General features: G+C 45.5%; 1 protein-coding gene across 2 annotated transcripts in view; it reads left to right on the forward strand.

Moving 5' to 3' along the window:
• The window catches only part of ARID3B (AT-rich interaction domain 3B), a 47,921-nt gene that overhangs the window by 16,743 nt on the left and 6,000 nt on the right, over positions 1-25,178 (forward strand). For both annotated transcript variants that reach the window (XM_012735485.3, XM_012735487.3), the window contains exons 3-4: positions 10,235-10,306; positions 10,508-10,580. In XM_012735485.3, coding sequence (XP_012590939.2) covers positions 10,235-10,306; positions 10,508-10,580 — 145 coding nt within the window. The remainder of the gene's footprint in view (positions 1-10,234; positions 10,307-10,507; positions 10,581-25,178) is intronic.

Genomic DNA, 25,178 nt, shown 5'->3' on the forward strand with positions numbered 1-25,178 from the left:
AAGTTACATGAGATATTCAGTACTTCTTATAAAATAGCCTCTGTGTTCAATGATTTTCTGAACATGTTTAAAGTAGGCTAAGATATGATGTTCAGTAGATTAGGTGTATTCAATGCATTTTTTACTTGAATGATGTTTTTAACTTATAGGTTTATTGGGATATAATTCTATCATAAGTCAAGGAGCATCTGTACTCAATTATTATTAGTTCCTGCTGTTGTTTATATTGTAATGGGCATTTTTAAGTCAAGTGACTTTGTAGAAAGGTCATGCCATTCTGTATTTCCAGTATAAGAATATGGGAGATCCCACTGTACCAACCCTTCTTACCACTGAATTGAATATTATCATTTTTGAAACTTTGCTAATTTTACATGTGAATTATGGGTCTTTTTTTTTTTTTTGAGACAGAGTCTCACTCTGCTGCCCAGGCTAGAGTGCCGTGGTGTCAGCCTAGCTCACAGCAACCTCAAAGTCTTGGGCTCAAGCAATCCTTCTGCCTCAGCCTCCCCCTGTAGCTGGGACTACAGGCATGCGCCACCATGCCCGGCTAATTTTTTTATATATATACATAAAATTTTTTTATATATTTAAAAAAATTTTATTTTATTTTTTTAAATTTTATATACATATATTTAGTTGTTCAAATGACTACTTTCTATTTTTAGTAGAGACGGGGTCTCGCTCTTGCTCAGGCTGACCCTGACCTTGAGCAATCTTCCCGCCTCAGCCTCCCAGAGTGCTAGGATTACAGGCGTGGGCCACTGCGCCTGGCCAAGGGTCTCTTTTTTTGATGCACACTTTTAGTTTCTCTCTTGGATCTTAAAATTAAACTGCTATCTTTAGGAAATGGCTTATTGCCTTTTAGATCGCTTTTCTGGGGTTGTAATTTAGAACTTGAAGCCCACCTTCTTATAAGCATTTTCTTATTTTCCCCCCAAATTCATCACTTAGCTTGTGTCGATTCTCCTAAATTTATTCCTGTTGGCTTGTTCGGGTACCCATGTTTATTCGAGCCCTTACCATCTGCCGGGCCCTGTGCTGGGTGCACAACCTCACAGAGGAGTCAGTCACTGTCTCCGTGTGAGAGAGACTCACAGTCTGGTAGGGGTGGCAGTTAGCACAGGGACAGGTGTCATCAGAGTAGGAACATGTATGCCATAGTACCACCCCTAGGATAGGGGTGTTTGTTTGGGAGAAGCCCTGAAAATCTGTGAATGGGGCTGACTGTTAAACACAGCTAAGACTGTGTTCTGCCTGAGAAAATTAGCTCTGTGGCATCCCAAACTTGAAAATAAAGGAGGGATTTTTTTTTTTTTTTTAGCTTTATAAAGATTGATGATAGCATTTTTTAAAGTTTTTAGCTAGGTTTATGATAGCATTTTTTTTTTTTTAAAAATGTGTTCTTCCTATACATTTAACACATGTGGTTTGATTTAACAAAAAGAAGTAGTTTTATGAAACTTTTGTGAGGCATTGACTGTGGGCAAGTTTCCTAACCTCTTAGGTCTGTTTTCCTTTCTGTCACATTGAAGGTCTGATGTGGTTTTCCTACTAGGCTCTCCAGCTCTGACTTCGTGCAGATCTGAGAGGAGCTCTGTGGTGTAAGTGGATGTCAGCAAGCATTATGGAAGTTCAGGTGGGAGTTCAGGCTCCAGTGTGGGAGTAAGCCAGAGCACTGCCAGCTCAGATTCTGCAGAGAAAAGAGACTGGGACTTTCCTTTGTGGCTCTCAGATTTGAATTGGCTGGACCATTTCATGCCTTGGTATCAGGGTGTCCTCATCACGAGCGTTGCATTTTAGTTTTTTCCCTCCTTTTGTAGGAACACCCTATTTCTGGGCAGCCTTGATCATTGCATGGAGTGATTCTGTGCCCAGTGGAAAGGTAGGACTGCTGGCCTCTGTTGCTCCCACACCTGCCCTCTTTCCACTGCTTAATCAGAAAGTGTCCCTTAACTCTTTCCAGTCCACCGAGTTTGAATTGATCTCCCTTGCTAGTAAGGGGTAGGCAGGCTCTTTCTGTTTCCTGCTAAAGTTACCTGAAAGCGGAAGGTGTGCATCTGATAATTATAACTCCAGTGCTTCTAAGGCCTGAGTGATTTAGTTAAAAGCAGTAATCCTGATCTTATCAGCCGGGTTTTGTAGTCCAACTATGTTGCTTATAACAGTATCTGTTTTACTTCCTGGGGCTCTCCTTTGCTTTTAGGATTCTCCTGTAATCCTGCCCATTACCCCCTTGTGCATGTTTCATTATCTTCTGGAGTCAGTTAGAACTGGTGGGAGGGCAAAGACTGCTTTTTTCTTCATACCCAGATCTGGGAATTGGCCTTTTAACATTACAACATTATTAACCAGGCCAGCAGTATAGAGCACTGACAAATGTGGTACAAAGGTGGTACTTATAATACTTACAAGAGCCATGGACCTGGCCAAAGATAAGGTAGTTTATATGTTGCTTATTAAAAAAAGAAAAGAAAAAAAAAACAACCAACAGCAGCCATATTCAGCCTAAATACTTAAGTTAAATTTTGTATTTTGAAACAGTTAATTAGTATCTGTGAGCTTGGCATCAGCCCCTTAGAAGTCTAGTGATTTTGCTAATGACTACTTTCAGATTCAGGTCCTAAAAATTTGCCTAGCTCCTTGACCTTGGGGTTCATAATCTATTAGATTAGAGAGTAGACAGGATGGAAACACATTACTTTTCGGTGTCTTCAGAGAACTCTCAAGAATCTTTATAAAAGGTGGCAGAATGCATAATGGTGATTTAAGTACAGGACAGTTTCTTAGAGGTTCCAGAATATTGGAAACCCCAGCAAAAACTTCGTAGTTTAGCCCCTGTACTTTAAACCCTAAGAAAAGGGTTAACTCTTGCCTTGGGGAAGAATGAAGAATAGGAACTAAAATTGCTTTGGACATCTGAGCTGTGCTTTAATAAGATATTCCAGGTGGTCAAGGAGTAATCCTAAAATAGCCTAGATTCTTAATTGCTTTTAAAGTCAGGCGCTCCTGTCTCTGGGGAGGTACTGCTCTAAGGAATGCAGTGCTGGCTCCTGAGATCTTAGAGGCGTGGTCTGGTGGAGTTGGTTTGTTTGTTTTTTGGGGGCTTTTTTTTTCTTTTTCAAATTCTAGTAAAAAGAAAGGCCCAAGGTAGCCTTCTTGTGTTTGTTAAATCTCCCCTTTTTCCTCACAGGAAGGTTAGCAATAAGCTTTCTGCTTCTGCCTCTGCCAGCTGCCCTCACTTGGCTTTCTCTAGGGCTGTGGGATTGGTTTTGTCACCCCACCCCCAGACAGTGGTCTGTTTTCATTAGTGCTTAAAGGCTTCCTGCTTGATTGGCTGCCTAGCTTCTGTTTGCATCAGAACATACCTTTCTCACTATAAGAATTCAAATTAATCCTTCTCTTTCTCTTTCATTCCCTCAGTCCAGATCCACTTCTCTGACTTGGCTGCATCTTAAAACAGTCTTTCTCCCTAGCTCCATTGCTCCCTTCCCTCCCAGCGGAGTCTCATGGAGCCGCCCAACACAGTGCTGGCTTTCCCTCTTAGATCTTCAATACTGTTTGCCAGAGTAATATATTGGCATTATAAATCATTACTGAGGGGTATTAGGAATATATTTGATTAAATGGGGCCGGGTGTGGTGGCTCACCTGGTAATCGTAGCACTCTGGGAGGCTGAGGCAGGCAGATTGTTTGAGCTCAGGAGTTCCAGACCAGCCTGAGCAAGAGTGAGACCCTATCTCTACTAAAAATAGAAAGAAAGTAGCTGGACAATTAAAAATACATAGAAAAAAAAATTAGCCGGGCATGGTGGGGCATGTGTGTAGTCCCAGCTACTCAGGAGGCTTAGGCAGGAGGATTGCTTGAGCCCAGGAGTTGGAGGTTGCTGTGAGCTAGGCTGACGCTATGGCACTCTAGCCCAGACAGCAGAGTGAGACTGTCTAAAAAAAAAGAATATATTTGATTAAATGAAGAGTCATACTACTCTCTTGCCTGAAAAACTAAATATTAAGAAAGTGTCAGTCCTGTGGTAACTTATTCTATAATTTCAGTGCAATTCAAATCTTTCTTGGGCTGGGGGGGGTGGCGGTGGCAAGTGATAGTTCTTGACAAATGATTCAAAAGGTAATCTAGAAAATAGTAACAATTTTTAAAATAAAAATTATATAAACACAATTGGCTTTTATCTAGTATATCCTACATGGTCAAATGTTTGTATGAATGAATATGATGGAAAAAAATTGAAAACTGGAAATCCCCTATAATCCCATCTGATTAGGTGTCTATGTACATTTATATGTGTATATGATATTCTTCCAACACAAATGGGTCATCAAAGCAACATAAAACATTGATTTAATCATTAGTTTTTTCTGTTGAGAAAATATCCACTGCTTCGCCACCATTCACCGTTCAGAGTTTAAATTTCCTCCTGGTATTCAGTGCATCTTCACAGCCTGCTTCCATCTTAACTATTCACATTTGCTGTCTCTCCATGCTCCCTGCCAAAACATGCCTTGTTTACCCCCCACTCCATGCTCATCTAAACTGAAAGTCTTCCCTCGACTCACTCTTCAAAGCCAGCTCCCAGCCTTTTCTTCCACCTGCTGGTTACTGTGTGTTTAAGCACTTGTTGCTTTGCACTACTAAATGCTATGTGTGTGTTCAGATTGTTTTTCCAGCTCTGTGGTAAAACTCCCAGTGGTGGGAACCACTTTTTTGTTGTTGTTGTTTGTTTGTTTTTTTTTTTAGTTTTTTGGCATTCTCCTCAGAAGCTTGCACAATGCTGTACCTGGGGTGGATTCGTAGGGAATCTGTGTTGAATGGATTTGTCATTGGATGTTCATTTCTCAGGACAGAAAGGGCTCCTAGAGGCTGTGTTGCCCAACCCTGTCTCATGTTGGATTCCATACCATGACATCCCAGACAGATGGTCATCCAGAGTCAGAAAGCTGCCACCTCCTGGGAAGGCTCACTTCATTCCTGGGCAGTTCTAGCTGTTTTAAAAAAAAATCCTTCGTGTGTAGACCTGAAATCCTCCTTCTGGTAACTTCTGCCCAATCACTATAATATTGCCCTCTGGGGCTTTAGAGACAAGAAAAAAAAAAGCCTGATTACTCTTCCACAAGGCAACCTTTTAGTATTTCAAAGGTTGTCAATCTTTTTGTTTCCCTGTCTTATTGAGATGGGTTTCAAGGTTGAGACATCAGGGAAGCACTACTTTAATTTTGAGTAGCAGTGAGGTTAGACCTTGATTCATTATTTTTTGTGCGTACATGTGTGCATGTGGCAGTGCTAGCTGCCGTATTCTTCTGGTCCAGTCAGAGGTAACCCTTTCTCTCTCTCTTTCCTGATCCCCTGTCTTCTGGGGGAAGATGGGGCTCATCCTGCCATGGATGATCTGTTTTGGAGGGAGGGAGAAGAAGTTAGCAATTCTTATTTCAGTACCCTGAGAACCCGAGATAACTCCCCTGGGTAAGTGTGGTTTTCATTTGGCTGAAGTACCTAGATGAAACTAGTGAGATAAAACAGGGAATAAAAGGGCCTCCCATGGATGGAGCTGCCCAGTGCCATGGCCTGTGCATTCTAGCATTTTGTGAACAGAGAACTTTATTCTCACTTTTTTTTCTCCCTCTCTTCCTTCCTCATCTCCCCACTCAGAACACTTTCTACTGTCCTTTCATCCCATGGGGCATTATGGTGTAACAAAGAGAACCACACAGGCCTTAGTTTAAATCCCGACGCTGCCACGTAGAAGCTCTGAGACCTGGGCAAAGTACTTGAGTTCTCTGAGCTGCTGTTTTCCCAACTCCAAAATAACCACCTCTCCATCATAGAAAGAGGTGAGAAAACGCCTGTAAGGCTCCGGGTGCGGGCCTTATGTGGCAGAAGGCGCAGACACTAGCTTCCTGCTCCCCTTTCTCCTCTCCCCAACCTTCTTTCACTTCCATTTTTTGAGAGATTTAAAGGCAAAACACTGTGTAGTTTTCCTGGGGAAAATAAGGTGAATGTGAGTATAGTAGCCCAAGCTAGTCTTGGGTGGGTATTTGGGAACAAATGGTCAGTTTCCTGTGAGCTCCTGGTGAGATCAAAGATGTTAAAAGAATTCTCAAGTAGAGGAGGCTGAGAAGGCTGTAAATGGCAATAAGTGACCACTGCAGCTACTGTTGACTCCCCACACGCATTTCAGGGCTATTTATTACTGCTGCCTGCACCAACGGGCAGCAAAGCCTGCTCCCCAAAGCCTGCTGCTGGCAGGTCCGACTTCATGCAGTCTTTGCCCTTCAACTGAAATGCTTTCCTTATTGACCTATCTTGATCCCTAAAATGTTAAGCTGTCTCTTTTGGGGTGTGTTTCCCCCACATCCATCTGCCTTTGCCACTCCCTGCTTTCTTCTAGCAATACAGTCTCAGTTAACCACAGGTAGCATCCGAGAAAAAATTATTTCTGGGCTCAGAACTCTCTAGTAGTCACACTCACACACTGTTTATAGGCCAAGAAATCTCCTGCACATAAACTTGAATTGCGTGAGTCATGTTTTATAGTAGTTGGTCAGAGTTAAGAACCAAGAAAATAACTGCTTAGGCCTGTCACCCTCCCAGTGAAAGGAGGAGAAGATGAGTTGTGGGGTTGGGGGGCCCACAGGGGAGCCTATCCCTTTCTTTTCGGTAGATGTGTCAGCACTTTCTTGTACTGGGGGCTGGGGATACCCAGACAGGATTCCTACAGACTGGGGACATAGGGGCACAAGTAGCCAGAATGTGAGGTGACAGCCCAGAGCAGAAAGGCGCTGACTCTGTGGGCTGTGCAGAGGCAGGAGGCTCATGGAGAAGGTGCCTCAGCTGGTCTAGGAAGGGCAGGCAGGGCTCAGGAATTACTGTCACCGCAGCCAGAAAATCCTGGGAGGCGGGGTCAAAGTTTAACAGCCTCAAGACAAAGAAATCAAAGCATATCGGACATTCTCCATCAGCCCCAGCTGAATATTTTAAGTGGACGATTTTGCCTTGGAATTGGACAAAAGGCACCCCCACTCTGGGCAACTATTTTTCCCACGTTTCTTTCAAGAGAGTAACTGACAGTTCCTATCTGTCTCCCTGTCTTCTGTGGTCACTGAGCTGAAAGCATTTCAAGCCAAGTGAGTCACAGTGAGTGGGCTGTGGCTAGTGCAAGGTGTCACCATCCTGCTGCTGAATTCCCATGCAGTTTGGGCGGAGCTGGAGGAGCTAAAGACCCCAGCCCCCAGCCTGCTAAGACTTTCTGCTCTGTTCCTGGAGCTGAGCTCTCGCACTGGGGTGTTTATTTTCACACATAGTCACATAGTGGTCACACTGGCATGCTTGTTTTCACACTCCTCTTCTGCTGCTGCTGCGGACAGCCCTGTCTGAGATTCTGGGTTGTGGATTCTGTCCTCTCTACCCAACTGAGTGTTAAATAGTTTGAGCATTCAGAGTGTCTGGAAGTTACTGTAATTAGCAAAAAAAGGGTGTTTTCATCTCTCTTGGTGACTGGCAGAGAAAGAATCCTCCTGTGAACAAGAGATCAGCTTCAGAGCTCTGGCCATCGAGCTGCTGCAGTAAACAGCTGACATAACAGAAGCGGCAGCGATCCCCTATTAAATGTCTGTCAGCCGATAGGGGCTCCCGGGATAATTGACTTTCCAGCAGGAATTACTGGCTCAAACAAAATCACTGAGCATTAGGGCAACCTACTGAATCCTTTGAAAGGGGGAATGTAACTCTGTCTGGTTTTGCTGACCTGACAGGCATAATTCATCTTGATTATTCATTGTGCTAGTTGCCACCAGATGACACCAGATTTCTGGTGACTGTAATTACAATGTGGGATGAGTTTTAGCTTTTTTTTCTTAAAACAAACAAACAAACAAAAGCAACGTTCTTCCTGCTTGGTTACTGGCTTCCCTGAGCTGAAGGTACCATAGGAAGATTTCTAACATTGTCTGCCTCGGGAGATGATGGTGCACACAGTCGGATAGCATTGACTGAGCACTTCCTTACTACATGTGTTTGACCAGATAAGCAGGGAAAGGACTTAGTATAGGCTGTTTCATTTCAGCTGATAGGGTGTCACTTCTTGTTGATATACTTAACCTCAGTAAGTGCTGAATTTCTGCTATCAGAGAGTGGATCTGTATGTCAGAGCCCACTTTGAATAGAATAAGCAAAGTATGGGCCCAAAATATCTATGCACGATGTCTCACACCTGTAACCCTGGCACTCTGGGGAGCCGAGGCAGGAGGATCACTCAAGGTCAGGAGTGCAAACCAACCTGAGCAAGAACAAGACCCCGTCTCTACTAAAAATAGAAAGAAATTAATTGGCCAACTAAAAATATATAGAAAAAATTAGTCGGGCATGGTGGTGCATGCCTGTAGTCCCAGCTACTTGGGACGCTGAGGCAGAAGGATCCCTTGAGCCCAGGAATTTGAGGTTGCTGTGAGCTAGGCTGACACCATGGCACTCTAGCCCAGGCAACAGAGTGAGACTCTATCTCAAAAAAATAAATAATAATAATAAAATTATATATATATATATATATACACACACACCCAAATAATGCCTCCTGCTTTACTACAGGAGAAGTGTGGGAGAGAAAGGAATTCAACTAGGCTTTCATCTTATAGGCATGGTTTTAGAATGAGATATCCGGCCGGGCGTGGTGGCTTACGCCTATAATTCTGCCACTCTGGGAGTCTGAGGTGGGAGAATTGCTCAAGGTTACTAGTTTGAGACCAGCCTGAGCAAGAGTGAGACTCCATCTCTACTGAAAAAATAAACAGAGATTAGCCGGACAACTAAAAATATATATAGAAAAAATTAGCTGGGCATAGTGGTGCATGCCTATAGTCCCAGCTACTTGGGAGGCTGAGGCAGAAGGATTGCTTGAGCCCAGAAGTTTGAGGTTGCTGTGAGCTAGGCTGACACCACGACACTCTAGACCAGGCAACAGAGTGAGACTCTGTCTAAAAAAAAAAAAAAAAAAAAAAAGAATGAGATATCCATGCAGTCCAACGAATTTTGTGCCAAGAAACCTCTGCCTCCTTGCCCCAAATGCCCTTTCCCCACCACGCACACACACCCCTCAGCCAGCTGGGTCACATGTGCGTGCCCTTGTGTGCACGTGCCTGTGGTCCTGGGGGAGAAATGAGAGTTACAGGCTCAGTGTGTCTGGTCCCATACACTGGGTCCTCCACTGACCAGTGGGTTGTGGATGAATACCATGAGATTTCATACTCCCCAAGAGCATGTAGGCTTTTGGGTATATGTGTGTGTTTATTTTTTGAAGAGGTGCTTAATTGGTGTGCCAGGCTATCGGCTCTGTTGGGGACAAAGACACCTTTGCTGTTAAGGAGCTTACCATATTTAGTGGGTGATAGATACTTCCAAAGTAATATGTTAAATTCTAAGCTAGAAATGGGCAGAGATTGCTTCTAGAGTACTTAGTGCAGCTGCGAGTGAAGGGAAGGCTTCCCACGGAAGATGCCTGGTTTGAGGAATAAGAGTTGCCTGACTGACTAAAGGTAGGAAGCCAGCTTAAGGAATATAAACAAAGTCCTGTGTGCCATTTCCTCTTACTCAGTTGAATGGTGTTGGTTTAACCTAACCTTAAATTAGGGTTAGGCTTTTGTAATTTCTCTATTGAAAATAAACTATTGCCCTAGTGGCACAGAGTCTGTACCTTGGGGGCGATCTCAGGCTATAGTGGCCCTCAGGGGTTACTAAGGACTTCTTACCACTAGGCTTAGAACTTCTAATGGCAAGGCTTGGCTGAGAGACTACAACTCTCCTTTGGCCCTTTCCCCCCACTCACAGTTTCATGTCGGAAACCAGGTGAGGTATCTTTACCACTTGCAGAAAAGTGGTACATCTCAATGATGGCTTCTGGAAGATCAGCTGGGAATGAGCAGGTTCTCAGCAACCTGGGCCTTTGTGTCCTCCTCTTCCAGGATCATTAAGTAAAAATGACACCCGTCTTTGTCCAGCAAGGTGAAATCTTCCATCTGACTCCCTCTTATTCTAGAACCATACTCAAAAGTGAAAAAAAAGGTGTCCCTGTAAGGGTGGCAGAGGTGGTCACCTGAGCAGCCTTTTATAGTGTGAGCCAGGATAGCACCATTGCTAAGAGTCTTCATCTTCCCCCTAGATAATTGCGCTGCCTTCTACTACTCGTTCTCCTCCTGTTCACCTGTCAACTTTGTGTTTTGTTCCCTTCTAGAATGGTGGTCTGGCCTGGAGTGATGATGCAGATGGAGGCCGGGGAAGAGAGATCTCTCGAGATTTTGCCAAGGTCTGTAGTATTTCCTTTGTTATAAAGATAGGGGTAGTTCTGCAGTGAGTAGTTGTGTCTGATTCATAAAGAATAAGAACAGGAGTGGCCATTGAGTCACATTTGTAGATATTTAGATGGTTGTAGTAGATCTGATATAAGACTTCCTGCAGCAAGATGGAATTTTTCATTGTGTTTTTCCTTGGGGGATCGGGATTGCAGCTGTATGAACTGGACGGTGATCCTGAAAGGAAAGAGTTCCTGGATGACCTCTTCGTCTTTATGCAAAAGAGGGGTGAGTGTGCTGTCTACTCATCATTTCAGTTCAGTGAATATTTATTGAGTGCCTACTGTGTGCTAGTCACTGCTAGCCGTCCTTAGACAAGAGACATTTACTGTTGATTGGTTCTAGATTTAGTCAAATAATTTACAGCCAGATAGAAGAGGGCAGAGAGGGCCTTGGCAAAAAATGGATGGAACAGTCATCTGCTTTTGGCCCTGCCTTATCTCTGTCTCTTCTTCTAATTAACTGGTCTCTGGAGTCATTTCAAATTCAAATGTACTTTTATTTTAGCCTTATAGCTGCCTAGGCTTCACTTATACTAGCTTGTGGGGCTTCTTGTTGCTATATCTAGTCTTATAAAGACTGAGAAAGGTAAGTGAAAGAATAGAGGCCACTCAGTTTTGGGGAGGGTCTGAAATGATCCGTGGAAGCAAAGGCCAACTCTTTTTTTTATCTGTTGGCTTTTGCTTTTTGCATTCACTGGCTTGGTTGGAACATTCCTGCAGTTTAATTTTAGGGTACAATGGCATCTGCTTTATAATGCACCCTCCCAATTCTCTGTCCTCCTCTCCACCCCCGCCACCCCCAGTAGCCATCTCCACTGGGGACCATGGTGTGACTGAGTCTTGAGCCCAGTGACTCAGCTTCCTGGCTTTATATCCCATCATAACAATGGGTTCCCCAGTTGGGGCAGCTCTCGGGAAGCATGGCCAGAATCCCAGTCTCTCTAGGAGAAGGTAACCTGTGTGGCTCCCCCTACATGACCCTCAGGACAAAGCCATAGGAGAGAGATGTTCCCACCAAACTCTTCCCCAGGATCCTGCTTATATCTGATTATGTACCCTTGGTGTCTGTGTCAACAACTTTATTGAAACCTGGCCATGAAACCCTCCTCTTCACCCTCCATGGAGGTGTAATGGCAGCCCCCAGCAGTTACATATTCTGGGCTAGCTTCTCTCCCTCTCTCACCCATCCCCCCCCCATCCTCCCCTCCTTCTCTCCCTCCCTCTATCTCCTTCCGCTTCCTTTACCTTCCAAAACCTTATTGCCTTTTTGGTGGCATACCTATTACTGCTGGTTTGCATAAAAAGGTAATTGAAAGTTTTGGGTCTTGGTCCCCCCAATCTCCAAGCCTATCAAAGCAGTCTAAGCAGCCTTAATTAGTTTACTCCTCCAACTGTTATCTGGAGCTGCATGTGTCAGTAAAAACAAGAATATAATCCTGAAAGATAGTGTGAGTGGCAGCAGTGAAACTCCCTGGTTGCTCTCTGAGAGAGAAATCCATTTAATACTTCGGTCTCCCCTTCCAATTACCTTTTAATTATTTACGAGCTCTGCAAGCCCAGCTGGTACAAACCCAGGAGCTGATCCTGTCTCAAAAGGGCTGCCATAGCAATATAGATTTTAATCCGTAATGTAGCTCCACTGCTTTATTTTCTACTTTATTGTTTTTCTCCCCTCCCAGAAGGACTATTTTTTTTTGTTTTTGTTTTTTCCTTTCAGTGTAATATTTTAAAACAACCCAGAAGGATTTTTAAAGGAAAATGGAAGTCAGATCAGCTGAGAGTGGGGGTCAGCAATTGTCTACTACTGCATGTCCTCACTAGACGAGGAGCTTCTCGAGAACAGCCACTTTTCATTCCTCCGCGTCCCCCATGCTGGCACAGGCCACATGCAAGGTGCTCAGGGCGCATTGCTGTGCGAGTAGTCTTGTTGGTTCTCTTGGCTCAGCTTGCCACATGCAGGGTAGCTCAGCTGCCCTGGAATTGAGGGTTGGAAGCAGAGAACAGGCTCTGCTGCATATCCCGCTATTCTGCAGCAGCGGGGACTGCACAGGAGCAGAGTGCTATCTAGTATATATTTCTGAGTAAACCCAGAGCAGGAATAAGTGATAATTTCGGCTTTGATAATGTCAGCTTACCATTATTTGGGTCCTGAGTAAGTCTTTGTCCTGTCTTCAGCACTTATGTCAGGTATTTCACTATTTGCTGACATTACCAATAGAAAGGAGACTGTTCAGTCTGCTACTTGTTAGTTACTCTAATATGAGGTTTCTCAGCCTTAGAACTGTTGACTTTTGGGATAACATAGTCCTTTGTTGTGAGGACTGTCCTGTGTAGAATGTTTAGTAGTATCTGTGGCCTTACCCACTAGATGCCAATAGCAAGCCCCAGTCATGACAACCAAAAATATCTCTAGACATTGTAAATATCTCCTAGGGAACAAATTTGTGCACTGTTGAGACTCCCTGCCATAGAAGGGTGGGAAAGAAAGTAAAGATCTAAAGTTTCCTCTGCAGAAGAAAACTCTTTATGGACGTTATCTTACCTCCAGTCAGGTACCTGGGAGTGGGGCTGTGTCAAGTGGTATTATGAGCTTCCCTCCTGTGAGTGTCAAAAGAGTGGGTATTGGAACCCCATCCGGGGCTGGATTGCAGAGAAGGACTCTGGGAGGACCCATGGCTCCAGTGTATCGGAGGCAACCCCATAGAGGGAGGCAGAAGCGCTGGGGCACCTGTGGCCATGGCACAGTTGGAGGAACTCTTGTCTGTGGCCTGGAATCAGAGACTCTCCTGGATTGGTCAGCTGGCACCAGAATCTGAAGAGCTGTGTTTGGCCAAGAAGTTGGCACTTCAGTCCATAGAATAGCCAGGTTATTGAAGGTAAACAGGGGCTTTCAGGAAACTTGCTGTGGTCTTGTTGGGCTCCAGAGGGGAAATGGAGGCAGGAAAGTAGTGTGGAGGTTGTTCCCTTTAAATTCACGGTGATCTCCTTCCTGGAAAACCCTTGTCTGGTAGTCTAAATTAGAGCTGTTGGTTGAGGAGGGCTGGAAGCAGATTGTACTTTTAATCATGTGAAGCTTACTGTCTTTGCTCTTCACACAATAGTGAGACCAAGGCCCTCTGGACATTTGTGACTTATTTGTCACTCCCTAAGTAGTGTCTGGGGCACTCGAAAAAACAGGTCTTATTAACTGGGACCAAGGAAGAGCCTCATAGACCTCAGCAGCAGGTCAGCAGCTCAGCCTCCAGGGCTCATGTGAAGGATAAGCAGTGGATTTCACAGGAGCCACTGCAAACAGCCTGAGTTTGAAAGGCCTGGTAACAACCAGCTGGGCTGGGAGTGGGGCTGGGCTGCTCTGACACAGCAGGCAGCACCCGCAGAGGAAGCAGACGGAGCTCCAAGGGAGGCAACACACAGCAGGCTCCCCCAAATGACTGCAGCTGCAAGTGGTAAAATAGCTGTCCAGTAGAAGGGGACCGGCTATAACTGCTGCTTTGTGCTATGTCTCTCGCTTGTTAACATGTTTAGGTGAATTGACTGCAACAGATGGGCCTTTTAGCCCTCAGCACCTTGGTTTCTAGGCTAGATCAGGGTGACTTGCACCATGGTAGCCGCCTTGCCGACTAGCAGAGCAGCCTGCCAGTAGAGGAGCCTGAGCAGAGTGGAGTAGGCTGAGACGGTGCCCCTCAGGCTCACTGTCTTCCCCCAGTCTCAGGACACAGCACTGCTGCAGCCATGTTTAAAGGCCTGCGGAGGTGAAAAGAGCTCCAGACCCACGAGTGCAAAGCTGCGGCTGGCACTCTTCTCTGCCCCGTGATCTTGAGCCAGTCTTTTCTCGCTGGTGGTCACAGTTTCCTTATCTACAAAATCAAGGAGTTCATTTAGAATTAACTTGAACGTTTCTGTTTGTTCTTACATATTCATGATTATGTCTGTTGAGTTACTCTTTTTTTTTTTTGAGACAGAGTCTCACTTTGTTGCCCAGGCTAGAGTGAGTGCCGTGGCATCAGCCTAGCTCACAGCAACCTCAAACTCCTGGCTCAAGCAATCCTCCTGCCTCAGCCTCCCAAGTAGCTGGGACTACAGGCCTGCACCACCATGCCTGGCTAATTTTTTCTATATGTATTAGTTGGCCAATTAATTTCTTTCTACTTATAGTAGAGATGGGGTCTCACTCTTGCTCAGGCTGGTCTCGAACTCCTGAGCTCAAATGATCCGCCCACCTCGGCCTCCCAGAGAGCTTGGATTACAGGCTTGTTGAGTTACTCTTGATGAATAAAAAACAAAAGAAGAAAAGCCCCTTTAGCAATTTTCTGTCAAAATAATTGTGTGAAAACAACACCAGGAATCTCCAAGACCAAAGAGGTAAAGACTTCTTTCCTTACTGAGTAATGTGTTTCTTCTTTTGCTTACTGAAGCCAAATTGAATTAAACACATTACCCTTAATTCTATTTTTCCCCAGACTATTTCTCTAGAACACACGGGTTAGATTTCAGACTCTGATGTCCCTTTTTGCTTACCTTTTGCTGTGTTTGCATGTGTATATATGCAAAAATACACACTTTTTTTACTTAAATGGCTTAATAAAGCCAAACAGTTCTAAATAAAATTGTCTAGCTAATTTAACTCACTGTGGGTGGTTTCTGAGATATCATACCCTCATAGATTTTCCATTTAGTGTTCCAGTGCCCAAGGGAAAGTACTAATTTATGAGTATAATAAGCAAAGGCTATGTAAAAACAATGCTATTTTTTCTTCAGTGTGAAAGAAAGGTTTGTTCCCTTACTCCCTAGGAGGTGAAGCAGGATTGTGGTCTTACAAAAAGTCAGGATGATGATGATGGTGATTTTACTATTATTTTTATTATCCATACACTTTACAAAACTCTTTCATCTCATTATCTGATCTGCTGCTCCCCACAGCTCCAGCTCTGTGGGGTAGAGCGAGCAAAGGTTATCACTTGTAGCCATAAAGAGTCAGCCCCGAGGTTAAGTGACTTACCTAAAGTCATAGAGCAGACTCAGCACTGGTCTCCTAACTCCCAGGCCAGTGTGTACCCTTCTGTACTGCCTCTGAGAAACTTGTTCCCTAGCACTAGCACCCTTCTCTCCTTCCTGGGGCAGCAGGCAAGCCTGGTCTGTCCTGCAGCTTCCGGGGCCCCACAGAGAGTGCCGGCCTGCTATTCAATAGAAGGTCTGACAGCACCTAGCTGGTCATCATGCAAGAAGGGTCTTCATGCCAGGGAAGGGCAGATGTGACAACTCACAGTGGCACAGAGGCCTGCTCTGTGAGGCAGAATGCGATAGGGGTGGGGAGCACAAGAGAATGCCCACAAGCAAGGCTTTCCTTTCCTGCCCCAGCCCCATCTGGACACACCAGGCTAAGGACTGCTTGGGCTTGTGGAAGACAAGTTTTGTCAAGACCTCACTTGTAGAGCTGCCCTCCCGCCCCCACCACTTCTGTTCAAGGCTGCAAACTGACCTTGGTTTTCCTGAATGGATTATTGGATCTGTTTTTTATGTGTATATACAAAGAATTGACTGTGGGAAAAGGGCTTGGTCTGCCTCAAAGTGCAATTTGAGTGTTTTTCCTTCTGTTGTGTGCTTATCTATCCATCTCGGGCAAGGAAATGTTCATGACATATATTGCCTTGCCTTTTAGTGGAGGCAGTTTCTTGTATATTCTTTGTATCTTGCGATAAATGGTCTGTACCCTGGACACCCTTCCGAATAGACTAAAATATATTGTCTTTGTCAGATGAAATAGGCTTTGGGGCTTCATTTTCTAACTTTATCCCCAAATGAAAGTCTAAAATGCAAATCTTTAAGTTTTAGGATTAGCTCTTTGTCTGAGGCTAGATATTTTTCTCCTAGTTATCCAGCTGCCATTCATAAATGTACTGTTTTTGTTTGCCCCACTTTTTTTTTTTTTTTTTTTTTTTTTTTGAGACAGAGTCTTGCTTTGTTGCCCAGGCTAGAGTGAGTGCCGTGGCGTCAGCCTAGCTCACAGCAACCTCAAACTCCTGGGCTCAAGCAATCCTTCTGCCTCAGCCTCCCGGGTAGCTGGGACTACAGGCATGTGCCACCATGCCCGGCTAATTTTTTATATATATATCAGTTGGCCAATTAATTTCTTTCTATTTATAGTAGAGACGGGGTCTCGCTCTTGCTCAGGCTGGTTTTGAACTCCTGACCTTGAGCAATCCGCCCGCCTTGGCCTCCCAAGAGCTAGGATTACAGGTGTGAGCCACAGCGCCCGGCCTGTTTGCCCCACTTTTATTTTATTTTTTTTTTTTTGTACAAATTGAAATGTCTGTAATGCCCCACTTTTAACAGGCATTTGATATCCTATAAAAACCCAGTTTTCCATGAAAATAGGAAGGGACTTGGTTTTTGAAAGGCACAATTAATTTGAATAGCCCACTTTTGTCATTAAAGTCAGCCTCTTCCCCTTCAAAATCTTTTATTGATACTTCTAGCACATGGTAAAATTGAATTATTTGATAGTTTTGCCTCTTTTGCTCCTAGGTAAGCCAATCTTTAGTAAATCATCGAGGGCTGGTATAGAGAAATGTTAAAATGAGGGTTTGGCCCACTCACACTGTGGGGAAGCTCTGCTGATCTTGAAAGCCCTTGAGGTATGCCCCCGCCTGGCCATGTCCGAGATCCAGCAGCAGGCTAAGCAGAGAACCCCACAGTCCACCTGCCCTGACTCCTTGGCTAGCTTCTCTGAATGCAGCTGTTACGGAAAGAGGTGGCACAGGCATAGCACTAATTTCACTATTAGCCATAACAGAATACAGTATCACACGTATTGCTGAACTTCACCTAAAGAGATTAGTGCAGGCTGGAGTATCAAAAAAGGTAATGACACGCCTGTAATCCTAGCTCTTGGGAGGCCGAGGTGGGCGGATTGCTCAAGGTCAGGAGTTCAAAACCAGCCTGAGCAAGAGCGAGACCCCGTCTCTAGTATAAATAGAAAGAAATTAATTGGCCAACTGATATATATATATAAAAAAAAAAATTAGCCGGGGATGGTGGCGCATGCCTGTAGTCCCAGCTACTCGGGAGGCTGAGGCAGAAGGATCACTCAAGCCCAGGAGTTTGAGGTTGCTGTGAGCTAGGCTGACGCCACGGCACTCACTCTAGCCTGGACAACAAAGTGAGACTCTGTCTCAAAAAAAAAAAAAAAAAAAAAAAAAAGACAAAAAAGGTAATGAATTTAAAATTAGCCTCCCAGATTTAAATTAATTTAAAATTAGCCTCCCAGAGCAACCAGAGCTCCCATGCCTTGCGGTTGGGAGTGTAAATGGGTGTAACCATTTTGGAAATCCGTTTGGTATTATTCACTAAAGCTAAACATATGCTTGTCCCTGTTACCCAGCAGTCCACTCCTGGATGTATACCCACCAGAAATGAGTACTTATGTTCACTTAAAGACACCTGCAAGAATACTCATAGCAGCACCATTTTTATACCCCAAACTGAAAAAAATGCAAGCATCCTGGCATAGTCACATAGTGGAATACTGCACAACAGTAAAAAATAATTAACTACGGCCATATACAACTGGAATAACTCATCAGCCTAATGTTGTAGAGGCCCGACACAAAAGAATATATATTAATACTATATGATTACATTTATATATAAAATCCAAGAAAATGTGTGTCAGGATAATGGTTACCTCCAGGATGGATAGGGATGGAGGCATGGATATTGACTGGGAAAGGGGCATGAGAAAGTTTTCCAGGGTGCTGAAAATGTTATGTATGTTGATCTGAGGGCTGGTTACTTGAGTGGATATGGAAGTACAAATCCAGTGAGCTATATACTTAAGATTAATGCATTATATGTAAGGTAGACCCACTCAGTGGGCACTTGGAGTTAGAGGGCTCAAGGTCAGTCCAGTATAGGATATTGGCACGTCCTTGCCTCTGTCCTGTCTAGTGGAACAGTCCAACTACAAACTACACTGCAGACTGCCAGACACTGCTGTCAGTTTTTCAGAGGGAGATATTTTCTACATAAACAAGTCAGGGAAAATAATCACCAGTCATTTCTCTGCTTGTTTCTAGGGAGCAAGAATTAATATGCAGAGTAGTGGTCAGGAGGCCTGCCTGCCTGTACATGTTCCCTGCTTAACATGGATCTTACCTCTTCTAGGCTCATTGGTCCGCTTTCTTGACAGTGAGGCTATAGAAATGATTAATGATCTTTTTCAAAGCCCAGAAAAACCAGCAAGGGTCCCTGTCAGGGCCACGCCCTGGGTCCTGGGTCCTCATCCCTGGCCAGTAGGCAGGAAGGCAGCCTTGTGAGTCTGTCTGGAGTCCTTCCTCTGACTGCTTCTGGTCTTCACTAGAACATGTCCACTCTTTGCTATCTCCCATCTTTGTCTCCAGAGCCACAGAAGGCTCTCTCTTCTCCTTCTGCCCTCATACCTACCCCCAGCTACATCTCTGTTTTCTGAGTGGTTGGAAAGAAAGCAAAATGCCAGGGAGCAGCTTTTGTTTGGCTGCATCTGCCCTGAAAGCTCCTGGTTGCAGCTTTGGCTGCTAGTGTCAGGCCCAGCAGAATTTCCACCAACAAGGGCTGAAGCCCCAGAAGTCCTGCCAGCCTCACTGGGCCTGTGGCCCTCATAAAAGCCTTTTACATCCATCCCTGGGGCTGCCTCGGGCTCCCTGGCTGAAATCTGATAAGGGCCCTCTTTGTTACAACTGTCAATCTCTTTTATTGAGGAGGGAACTGGAGACCAGCGGCACTTCTTGGGGTACAGATAAGGCCTTGGGTTCCTGTCAGAGAGAGCATGATTAATTACCCTCAATCCCAGCTCCTGCTTTGATAGCAGTGACTGACAGTCCACAGGCTTCCCCATCGAGTGCTCTCCCGCCTCTGAGAGGCATGATGGGAGCAGAGATTCAGCCTCCTGCAGGGCCAACACCAGTGACCCACAGAGAACTCTCTTCAGTAGGTGTTTGCCTCCTTCCTGGCACTCTGCAGGTTGCTTTTACATTTCTTGTGAACAGAGGCCTGTCTCTCTCAGGTGAAGAGCCTCCTTAGAGGAAGGTATAATACAGCCCAAAGACCCCCTGCTCCCTTCCCTGAAAGGCTGTGGAAGGAGTCATTGTTTGAGGCAGGCGAGAATTCCACTGGACCACCAGTGCAATGCCATTGCTTGTGGACGTGAACTTCATGGACCTGGTCTCAAGCCACAGAGGGGTCTTCACAGACAAGATCCCAAATCATCTGTTTGTTTCGAGGTCATGTGGTAACATTATTCCATAATTAAGACAAGTTCCTAAAACCAAGCTAAAGGTATGCTATCCTAATAAGCATATGCCCTAAGCAGTTCTCAGTCAGATAAGTCACATTCTATGTGACTATAAAGAAGCTAATTTTTAATGAAATTTTTACAACTGTAACAATGTTGTCCTTTAAAGAAAACCATTCCAAATGGGTAGACAGTCCAATAACTACTCAAAATGAATTTGCAATTCCTCTCTGGGTAGTTGCTTTCAGAGGCAGTTTGAGCCACACTAGAAAATCTGTCATGATTTAATGATCATACCTTCAGTCAAAAATAGTGTAAAGTACCTGGGCGCGGTGGCTCATGCCAGTAATCCTAACACTCTGGGAGGCCAAAGCGGGAGGATCGTTTGAGCTCAGGAGTTCGAGACCAGCCTGAGCAAGAGTCAGACCCCATCTCTACTAAAAATAGAAAGAAATTAGCCAAAACAACTAAAAATAGAAAAAATTAGCCAGGCATAGTGGTGCATGCCTGTAGTCCCAGCTACTCGGGAGGCTGAGGCAGGAGGATTGCTTGAGCCTAGGAGTTTGAGGTTGCTGTGAGCTATTCTGACACCACAGCACTCTAGCCCAGGCAGCAGAGTGAGACTCTGTCTCAAAAAAAAAAAAAATAGTGTAAACAGCCTGGTCCATTTATCCTTTTCTAAAAGTAAAATGTATTCTCTATGTGTGAAGATTTGTCACCATTGAAGAGATTCAAAAGAATATATAGTGCAGACCGGGCGCGGTGGCTCACGCCTGTAATCCTAGCACTCTGGGAGGCTGAGGCGGGTGGATTGCTTGAGATCAGGAGTTCGAAACCAGCTTGAGCAAGAGCAAAACCCTGTCTCTACTATAAACAGAAATTAGTTGGCCAACTAATATATAAAGAAAAAATTAGCCGGGCATGGTGGCGCATGCCTGTAGTCCCAGCTACTCGGGAGGCTGAGTCAGGAGGGTCACTTGAGCCCAGGAGTTTGAGGTTGCTGTGAGCTAGGCTGACACCACGGCACTCACTCTAGCCTGGGCAACACAGCAAGAATCTGTCTCAAAAAAAAAAAAAAAAAAAAAGAATATAGTGCAAACTCTGAAAGCTATTTACAGATGGAGTTCCAAAGCCACGTGGTAGCTGGCTGTCCGAGGCGACCTTATGAGGACAGCGCTTCTTCAGCTGGGCAGGCTTTGCTGTGCTGGTTCAGCGCTCTGCCACGTGTGTTCTGTGTCTGTCACACTTCTAGCCGCTTTCTGCTCTTTTTTTTTTTTTTTTTTTTTTGAGACAGAGTCTCACTTGTTGCCCAGGCTAGAGTGAGTGCCGTGGCGTCAGCCTAGCTCACAGCAACCTCAAACTCCTAGGCTCGAGCAATCCTCCTGCCTCAGCCTCCCGAGTAGCTGGGACTACAGGCATGCGCCACAATGCCCGGCTAATTTTTCTATATATATTAGTTGGCCAATTAATTTCTTTCTATTTATAGTAGAGACGGGGGTCTCGCTCTTGCTCAGGCTGGTTTCGAACTCCTGACCTTGAGCAATCCGCCCGCCTCGGCCTCCCAGAGTGCTAGGATTACAGGCGTGAGCCACCATGCCCAGCCCCGCCTTCTGCTCTTTAGCACCTGTCTTCCCTTCCCTTTGACCCTACTCTCTGGAGTCAGTTTCTTTGCCATCTCAAAATCCCCAGCTTCTTCCCCAACTACATCCATCTTCTCCTGTTGCTAGTTTTCTTATTGTGGGACCTGAAAGGAAGCAAAGAGCTTAGCCACTCTGGGCCTCAGTTCCCCTTTCGGTGTAATAAGGGTCATGACCCTAATGGACCATGCTAGGACCTGGGAAGAGCAGGTAACTTCTGTTTGGGGGCTGTCAGCATTAGACACTTACAGCTAGTCTACACAGGCACACCACAGGCAGGAAATAGATGTACTTCAAGATACTCAGTTGAGCTAGGTGCAGTGGTGCACACCTGTAGTCCCTGCTGAGGCTGAGGTTGGAGGATCACTTGAGCCCAGGAGTTCAAGTCCAGCCTGGGCAGCAAGATCCCATCTCTAATAAAAACCCATGTAACTTAAAAAAAAAAAAAAAAAGATTCCCAATTGAGTTACCACAGAGCTATTTGCTTTGACTCTGAGAAGAATTTTTTAAAAATCTGCATGGTAGGTTAATTTATTAACACTATAATATTCAAGGCATGGTGAAGGAATGACAATCTCTGCCCTCATAGAGCTAACAGTCCTCCTGGGATACCAAGGGAACATATGTGAAACAATCAGAATAATAATTTGCTGAACTTGTAAGGGTATAATAGAAATTCTGAGAGGGAAGAAAGCCACATGAACTGGAATAATTAGAAAATTCTTTCTACAGGGAGTAGACATGGAAGGACACTGGAGGATTTGAGTGGAGGCAGGTCATGTGAGGTTTGTGGAGGGAAAGTAAGGAAGAGGCAGAAATAAGCTTGGTTGGAGGGTGACAGTGAAAAGGCCCAATTACTTGGAGTGAGAGTGAGTTGTTGGTTATGCTGGAAATCCTTCACATGTGATCTTTTTAAGGGAGTGTTGGAGACATAGGTCACGAATGGACATGTAGGATGGGATAGGTATGCAATAGGAAGGGTCTGTGTAGGTTTTTAAACAAGGAAACAAGCAATATGGTGAAAATAGTATGTTAGTAAGATTGGTTGTGCTGTGCAAGTTGAACGTATGGATAAGAAGCTGCTAGGCTGCTGCAGGCATCTAATTGTGAGCCCTCGAGGGCCTGCTCCAGGGTAGCAGCTGCGGCCTGGAAAGGAAGATGTCTTTGAAAGGTACCTCAAAAGGATGAATCTATGGAGCCTCCTAACAACGTAAAAGTGGGTGATAAGGAGAGAAGAGGCACCAGTGCTGAAGTTTCTGGGTAACCTCAGAGAATGATGGTGTTGCTAGAAAAAAAATGGAAATGATGGGAAAGGGGAGCTAGTTTAGTAGATTGAAGGTGAGCCCAGTGTGAACATTCTCACTTGGAAGAGAACAGGTCAGACATGTGATGATGCCTCCCTGGAAGCTTCTGGAAATGTGAGCTTAGCGGGCATTGCAAGGGGACCTTCGGAGTGATCCTCCCAGGATCACCTCCAGGTGATGCCATGGAAGGTGTAGACTCAGCAAGGTTGTGATGCACTTGGGCAGACAGGCCTCCAAAAGGAGGTGGACGTTAGCCTGTCCTGCTGGGGCCCAGTTCTGCTGCATAAGGCTTTTTTGTCTTTATGGTAGGAGGAGGGTACACTGTCTAACACATGGAAAAGTTAGCCCACACATGGGCTGTGTCTTAGCAATATGCCAGTGATCCTTTGATATTTTTATATATGAATTTGTGGCTCTAACTCCATGACACCTTTATCTTTGATCCTCCAGAGACCCTCTAGTCAAGACAAAGGTCTTTGAGATCAGTAGCTCCTTCCCCACACCTAGAAAAGAGACCTGGTTATGCCTGTAATCCCAGCACTTCGGGAGGCCAAGGCAGGAAGATCAATTGAGGCTAGGAGTTTGAGATCAGCCTAGGCAACATAGCAAGACCCTATTCCTTCCTTCCTTCCTTCCTTCCTTCCTTCCTTCCTTCCTTCCTTCCTTCCTTCCTTCCTTCCTTCCTTCCTTCCTTCCTCCCCTTCCTCCCCTTCCTCCCCTTCCTCCCCTTCCTCCCCTTCCTCCCCTTCCTCCCCTTCCTCCCCTTCCTCCCCTTCCCTCCCTTCCCTCCCTTCCCTCCCTTCCTTTCCTTCCTTTCCTTCCTTCTTTTTTGAGACAGAGTCTCACTCCGTTGCCTGGGCTAGAGTGCCATGGCGTCAGCCTAGCTCACAGCAACCTCAAACTCCTCCTGGGTTCAAGCAGTCCTTCTAACTCAGCTTCCTGAGTAGCTGGGATTACAGGCATGTGCCACCATGCCTGGCTAATTTTTTCTATATATATTTTTAGATGTCCAGCCAATTTCTTTCTATTTTTTTTTAGTAGAGATGGGGTCTGACTCTTACTCAGGCTGGTCTCGAACTCCTGAGCTCAAACTATCCACCCACCTTGGTCTCCCAGAGTGCTAGGATTACAGGTGTGAACCACTGCACCACTGCACAAAACCCCATTTCTATAAAATGTTTTTAAAATTAGCCAGGTGTGGTGTTGTGCAGCTGTAGTCCCAGCTATTAATAGTTAGGAGGTTGAGGCAGGAGGATCCCTTGAGCCCAGGAGTTTGAGGCTGGAGTGGCTCACGCCTGTAATCCCAATACTTTGGGAGATTGAGGCGGGGGAAGATTGCTTGAGGCCAGGAGTTCAAGACCACCCTAGGCAACATAGCCAAGCCCCTGACTATACAAAAAATTTAAAAATTAGCTGGCTGTGGTGGCATGTGCCTGTAGTCCCAGCTACTTGGGAAGCTGAGGTGGGAGGATCCCTTGAGCCCAGGAGTTTGAGGCTGTAGTGAGCCATGATGACGATACTAGACTCCAGCGTTGGTGACAGAATGGGAAAAAAAAAAAAAAAGATTTGGCGAGGCTGCCATTCCTTTAGAGGAAGGGAGCAGGAGGAGCAGAAACAAGCAGCGTGTCTCTGCTCTGCTCCAACCGGCCTAACATCCAGCAGGCAGATCAGTGAGAGGAGGGGAGACAGAGCAGCAGCAGCCTGTGCACAGTAAAAGGAGTTGCCATCAGAAGGCAACAAGTCTCACACCCTGCCCTGGACTGTGACCCTTCCCTGTGGAATTCTCCCCTCTGACCTCCAGATCATTAATCCCAAGGCTGCCAAATGACAGTCATCCATCATGCCTCCTGACAAGCATCCCAGCCGGCTGTGAAAGGAGCCTGCCCCACCCGCCCTGCCTCCCCTAGTGCTCATTAGTAGCCTTTCTTGCTCAGTGCCAGGTTTCCTGATCAAGTCCCTGGCTCCTCTCGCTTCCCCTCGGGGCCAGTGGGCGGAAGCTGCTCTGACCCTCCCTCTTTCAGAGGCCAGGGATGGGGTGGAGTGATTAGTGGGGAGAGAATTGTTGAGTGGCTTTTCATTCCCTTGGAGACTGGTGTGTCCAGCAGCTCCTTTTCCATGGTGGGGCCCACAGGAGAGAAAGAAACCATCTCTCCATCGTGCAGCAGGAGAGGAGAAAGCAGGTGGTATGTAAATGAGCACACTGTTACAGACCATGTGGGGAGCTGCCAGAGAGAAGCCCAGGGAGCTGTCCAGGTGCATGATGAGGCAAGGCCTCCCCTCCCAGGGAGTCAGGGAAGGCTTCCTAGAGGAGGTGACCACTGCATGGAGTCTGAAGGCTCCAGAGGAGTATAAGCTGCCAGATCATTGGGAAATAGTCCAGAATTGTCCTGCTAGAAAAAACAAACAAAACTCACCTTTGAAATCATGTAGTCCTCTTATTTATAGATGGGAAAACAGGACTAGAAAGGCTAAGTGTTTTGCCAAAGGCCACACACAGCCTGTGAGTTGGACCTGTTCTTCCGCTCATCCCAAAGGGAACTGACAGCTGTTCTGACAGCACTCAGGTTTGGGTCGCTGGAGTCAAATTACTCTTCCAATAGGTTCATGAGCATTAT

The sequence above is a fragment of the Microcebus murinus genome, chromosome 6 (assembly GCF_040939455.1).
Source record: "Microcebus murinus isolate Inina chromosome 6, M.murinus_Inina_mat1.0, whole genome shotgun sequence".
NCBI classification, from domain to species: domain Eukaryota; kingdom Metazoa; phylum Chordata; class Mammalia; order Primates; family Cheirogaleidae; genus Microcebus; species Microcebus murinus.